This window comes from Echinops telfairi, unplaced genomic scaffold (assembly GCF_000313985.2).
Source record: "Echinops telfairi isolate 266 unplaced genomic scaffold, ASM31398v2 ScPeMD7_443;HRSCAF=831, whole genome shotgun sequence".
NCBI lineage: Eukaryota > Metazoa > Chordata > Mammalia > Afrosoricida > Tenrecidae > Echinops > Echinops telfairi.
Genome location: NW_022104341.1, coordinates 48986502 through 48992939, shown reverse-complemented (window position 1 = coordinate 48992939; position 6438 = coordinate 48986502). Strand labels below are relative to the sequence as shown.

The 6438-nt window shown below is 37.3% G+C and overlaps 1 protein-coding gene across 1 annotated transcript in view; it reads left to right on the top strand.

Annotated features, from left to right (window-relative positions):
* The window catches only part of LOC101653524 (serine/threonine-protein kinase TNNI3K), a 354136-nt gene that overhangs the window by 177455 nt on the left and 170243 nt on the right, over nucleotides 1-6438 (top strand). The window contains 2 exon segments of the mRNA XM_045291740.1: nucleotides 915-947; nucleotides 950-1063. Coding sequence (XP_045147675.1) covers nucleotides 915-947; nucleotides 950-1063 — 147 coding nt within the window.

Below are 6438 nucleotides of genomic sequence, written 5' to 3'. Positions count from 1 at the left end.
CTTATACATGTGTTGCCCTCATAATTCTCAAAATTCACTTTCCTCTTGGGTTCCTGGAATTAGCCCATTTTCCTTTTTTCCCCTCCCTCTCCCTCCCTACTCCCCTCTCCCTCATGAACCCTTAATCATTTATTTTAGGAATAATTAAACTAAATGCAAAGAGTCTTCACCAGCACCACAATTCAAATACATCAATTCTTCTTCGGTCTTCATTATTCAATGTCCAACTGTCATATGCACATGAGGCTGGGATCAGGCATGCCTTAGTCCTCAAAGTAACATCCTTGCTTTTCCATCTAATAACTCAATATTCTAATAGTTATAATAAAAAAAACAGAATGACTTTTATTCATTTTTATTAGTGGTTTAAATTATCAGTATCAATTGACTACTTTTATAGTCACACCAGGGACACTGATTAAACTGACCTATCCTTTAGGAAAATATTTGTATGGAGTTTTTGTTCTTTTACTTGTGTAGATGTCCTAATATTTGCTCTTGATATTAACTGTGGATATAAAAATACTAGAATTTTTACTGATGTAAATGAGTGTCTATTTAGAGGATTGGTCTGTGTAGATTACTTATTTTGCTTAAAATATTATCCTATTTAGGGGCAGAGGGTCCAGGCTATATGAAGTGAGAATTTTATTTTATATGTTCTTCTAGTGCTAAAATATTTTTACAGTGAATGTACATTCACATATTACTTGTGCAATTCTGAAAATAATATTTTAATAAACAGAAAGAAAATTATCCTATTCACTAAATCATATAATTATTTCTTTTTCTAAGCAATTAGTTCTCGCTTTATATCTCTGATAACAAAAATATTCTGTAGCCATGCCTGTACTTTGAAAATTGGAATTCATTTTTCCTCTTTGTCCTTCTTTTATTCTTTCATTGTATTGTAGGTCTACATTCTGCTTGTTACCACGGTCACATCCGCTGATTCAGGTCTTACTGGATAATGGAGCTGATATGAATCTGGTAGCTAGTGATCCCAGCAGGTCTAGTGGTGAAAAAGATGAGCAGACCTGTTAGATGTGGGCTTACGAAAAAGGTGTATTTTTAATCATAGCCCCTCTGTCGTGATACATTGAACTGTGTGCATAGATTACATCAATGCATCAATCATTCTTATGCTTCTATGATTTGTATACTCCTATTTCCTTGGTAGATTGCTTGTGAGTCTCTGGGGTCTTGGATCAAAGAATCCAAGAAACCATCATCAGAGAAGGGCACTCCTGGTAGGACAGGAGTTGAAGGCACTCTCTATATTTCTATTTTGGACTTGGAATGGGCCATCTCAATTTTAGGTGCTAAAGAGACAACACAATGATAGTTGATAATGAGAGAACACTTAGCTTTTCTTACAGTAGAGTTTGAGCTACACTTTCTCTCTTATAAAGACCATTTTGGAAGCCCTGGTGGTATAGTGGTTACACATTGGGCTGCAAGTGGCAAGGTCAGCAGTTCAAAGCTACCAGGTGCTCCTTGGGAGAAAAATTGGGTCTTCTACTCCCGTAAAGAGTTGCCGTCTCAGGGACTCACAGGGGCAATTCTACTCTGACCTAAAGGGTCACTTTGAGGCAGCATTGAGTGTATGGCAGTTTGGTTTAAAAAAAAAAAAAAGACCATTTTGGTGCACGGTCAAATGAAAAATACTAACAAACAAACAAAATAAATTCAAGGAAGTAAACGGAAATTAGTCAGACCTAACTATCCTGACGATATCTGTTCTAGAAAAATATGAGAGCCAGTAATTAGTGTTTAATTGAATGCCAAATAGTAGAAACTCAAGTTCTGGTGTGAGAGTACCTGGGCTTAAATCAAGACATGAATACAGCCTTTGACCTTGGGCAAGTAACTTAATCTCCCTAATCTTCAATCTCTTCATCTGAAAAATGAGTATATTCACAACTTCTGCTTCACAAGATTGTAAAGATTTAATGAGATAATGTGTACAAATTGCACAGAAGAATGGCTGGCACACAATAAGTATCCAGTGATTGCTATTTCAGTAACAGTAAAGGTGCTAGTAATAGTTTTGAAGTAAAGGTGACTGATAATAAAATACTTATTTTAAGGGAGAAAAAAGTAGAAAGACCAGGGCAGGTGACAGAATACAGACAGAAATAGGTATCATGTGATTGTCATTAATATATATTGTGTCTCAACAGTGAAATAAACCCACATATGTGTGTTCTTAAAGAGATCATGTTTTAATGTTACATGGAAGAATATACATTGCTATTGAAACCATGGAGAAATGCTATAAAATATGCCAGATTTTAAAGAAATGGTTTGTTTAAAATTTAAAGCTTACATTATTGGGTGTGGTTTTTTTTTGGAATTTTTAAAGTACATAAGGAAGTATTTTTAATCTTTAAGCCTTTATATTTAAAGGATTTTTTAATCTTTAAAATCTTTATCCTAGAAAAGTATACTGAGAAGGAATGGTTCAGGTGGTGAACTGGAAGATTTCTCAATGTTCCAAGTTAGTCTGAAAGGTTTTCTGCGTGAAGTGGGCTTTGAAAGTCAGGGGCAAGCTGGGCATGATGAGTGGAAACATGAAGCTGTTGTATGGATACAGACAAGGAGTATAAAGGAAAAGAGACCCCAAACCCAAATAGATTTTATAGAGACCCCCTTTTAGATTTTATAGAGACCCCAAATCCAAATAGATTTTATAGAGACCCCTTTATTAAGTCTTCAACAGGATAAAGATAAGACAAAGACAACTCATGCGGATGAGGGAAAACACCAGTATGAGGCGGTAATGGAGTCCAGAGAAGGAATTCCAGAGAATGTGGCTAATTAGTGAGCCAGGAAAACAAAGAAAGTCTTCTCAAAGCATGATTGGCAGCAGGAAAATCAATCATCACTGTCACAGGCAGCTATGGCAATAGAGAAAAGGGAGATAATGAAGAATTGCAGGTTAGTAAAATTTACAGGACTGTCTGGGCTTCTTGGACCACCATGGTTGGGATATGCCTCCTGCCCAGGGCACCCAGCTGCTAATACAGGCACAGCCAGACAGGTTCCTGAGAACAGGGCTGAGACTACCCCTTCCGGTGTGGCTGGGGGTGTTGTAGGAATTCACTCTCAAACACACTGTGCCTGAGAGCAAAGGTTTTGACTTTCCTTGTTTTGGATAAGAAAGGTCTCTGTGGAGGGTAAACTTCAGTCAAGACACAAAACGAAGAGACGGCTCCCACGGGTTTCCTTCCCCAAACCAAGTTCTAAAAGATGTTAAGAGAGACAAGTGAACATAATTAGATAAAAGCCTTTTTAAATTTCATGGTCCTTTTTCTTTACTTGAACTCACATCTGCAATATTATCAGGGTACAATTCAATGGATTTTCACAAAATGAACACCCTCGGCTTCCAGATGAAGAAACTCAACATTGCTGGTGTACAGATGCTTCACTTATTTTCTCTTACAAAGACCACAAGAGGGGAACCCCTAGCTTCTTGCGGCATACGTTAGTTTTTCTTCTTGCTGTGCTTTCCAGTATCTGATTGCTGTGGTATGTATAGGAGTTCATTGCATTTGTCCAAGTATTTATGAGATTCAGCCACATTTTTACAGGTAGATGTAGATGGTTTAATTTTTACGTAGTGTTTTGTGAGGATGCCACAATTTATTTATTAAGTATACTATTCATAGACAATTGAATAGTTTTCAATTTAGAGCTATTAAGAATAGTGCTAATATTAGCATTCATGGACATACCTTTGTAAAAACATGTGGATTCACTTTTGTAAGGTAAAAAAGTGTTCTTCATTTACATTATAAAACAGGTTGCTCTATATCTAATTATCAAATCTTGTCTATCCTAAAGCCTCAGGAGGACTTCGGAGTTCTACTTATCAACACATGGCATTTATTCAGGTGATTCTGAGACAGCATCACTCAAGAAATTGGAGTTTCAAAGCAAGAGTTTCTAAAGCATCAGTCTTCCGGAAGGCAGCTCAGGAACAGCTTCTGCAGCTAACATTCACGAGGGTGGCTTTGTTAGTAGTTAGCTGATTGAGAGTGATAGTTGAAAACTCTTTTTGTTGTTGTTATTTCTTTTTATTTTGTGGAATTTTATCCTTTATGAAACAATGAATCATTGTGTAAGCTCCTAGGATTTCCTAAATGACAACAAGAAGAATCTTTTAGCTTAGAGGTCTTGCCCACTGGTCTCTGCAACATATGCCACATTTGTCACCCTTATTTGCTCAACTAATGTGCTAGGCATCAGTGTTGCATTTCATTATTACTATGAATTTTAACAAATTGAATGTTAGCACCCAGGAGACAGATGGATGTTTTGCATATGTTCTGGGGCAAAGCAAGTCACACCAACAAAATGAAATTGCTGCTCTTTTCCCTTGCTAGAGGAATGCTGCATTGTTTTCATGTGTTCAGGGAGGATAGAAATGGCCTTGTTACAATAGTGCCAACAGTGCACAGTCGCTGTTCTGAGTAAAGAAATGTTTCCCTTTCTTCCTCAGAGAAGAAATCACCAAATGCATGGATACGGTATGCAAGAGTTCTATTGAGCAATTTGGAGAGGGAGTTGAGAAACTATATCAAAAAAACTTCACTTGGAGTTCCCTCTTGTTAGAATAGAGTTAGTGTAAGGATGTCCTTAGCTTCACCAGGAACTTTATCCTCTCCCTACAGAGATAAACCTGAGGGGAACCTGAAAACCAGGACCCATGTGTTCGACCAAGACCAGATCGGGATGTGCCCAGTTTGAGTTGTTCGTCTGAGTCTGTCTTCGGGGTAGAGGGTAATCTTTCTCAAGAGCACTTTGTCTTCCTTTGACCATGGTTCTGAACCAAATTTTGCGCCTGATCCAAACTACATTTTAACTGACCCTTCTCAGCTATCCTGATGTAACACACGCAGACGTACTGTGCGGCTTAGGCAGAGTTGTCTACTCTCTTGGGGAAATGCTTTAAAACAAAACAAATAACAACAACTTTTTGCTCACCAAGGTTTCCAGTGAAATCAGAGAAGACTGCTCTCTCTTTACATAATGGTTTTAACCTAAAGAAGTCAAAGTCCAAGCTGGAAATCATTTTCTTGATAATCTTGATCTATATAGAATTTTATCAGTTAAATTTCAGTATGTCTCTGCTAGACTGCCTAGAGCTCCAATTTTACAGCATTTGCAGCGTTTCCCCTCCCCAGTCCCCCCACCCCACTTCGTTTTTACTATTTCATCTGAAAGTGTAGTGGTAGCTGTCTCACTCTCTTGGATTTGTGCTGCCCTTTCCCTGGGGTACAAAGGATGTCTGTGAATCAATTTAAATTGGTGAGAAGAAATAGCCAGCAGCCTGCTTATGTTCAAATCCTCCACCCTAATCACCAGTATGGAAAACCCATTGAAAAGACCTCCACATAATCTTACATCCATTGCATTAAAGATGAAACTGCCGAATTGAAAAGATCTCAGCCAATTAGAATTGAACACACAGCTCGATAGTGTGTCTGGCAGTTATATTTGAAAAGACTGCCTTTGACAAAGAAAAGCACTCCTTTATGTCAGGCTGTTTAGGGTCAGAAAATAACCCAAACTAGAAACAGAACTAAAAACTTCTTATTTGCTTCAGTACTGACACCGGTTAAAGTAATTTACAGAGGCTCCTATCCCAATATCTAATTACCCAGAATACAATATTTGTATACAGCAGAGTCTCTCTAATTCACAGTGACAGGGAGCTGGAGTTAGAAAATTAGTGAGTAAGTGAGCAAAAACAATAAAAATCAAGGCTCCTGTGCCATGATATATACTTCGTTCATTCCTTTTGACAAGTGTAGTATGGTGTGAATTATTTATAGTAAGTATACTATCGTGTATTCTGTAAAAGTAATGAAGTCATATAGTCATGAGCTTCTACTGTTTTCAGCCAATACAAAATAACTGAAGGATGGGGGTGGAGGAGAAGTAGGAGAAAGAAGGGTAAATTCGTTAAATGTTTTGGTAGTTTTCACCCCAAATTTGTAAACTCCCAAGAGTCTTTTATATTGAATAACTTACTTGAAGTTCAGTTACCCAGTTTAGTGAACCTAGTTTAAGTTTAGAGACCTGGAATGGCTTCAGGGTGGATGAACAGAAATAGATGCTATTTCAAGATTCACCATTACGTCCATGTATGACTCTGTGCTTACTAATTATCTTTCTTCATTTCCACAACACCCTTCTTGGTAAAAATAATTAAAATAATAACAACCCTCATTATAACAGAAGGACCTCTCATGTTTGTAGGAAAAATACCATGCAAAAATAGGTTTTCATAAGCCACACTAACCATGCAAGAAGCTTTGCACATTAAAATGACAAGTAGAAAACAAATGACATACATTAAATACCTGTTACATGTTATATGGAGTCTCTCATTTGTTCAAATGGTAAAACAACTCAGCTACTAACCAG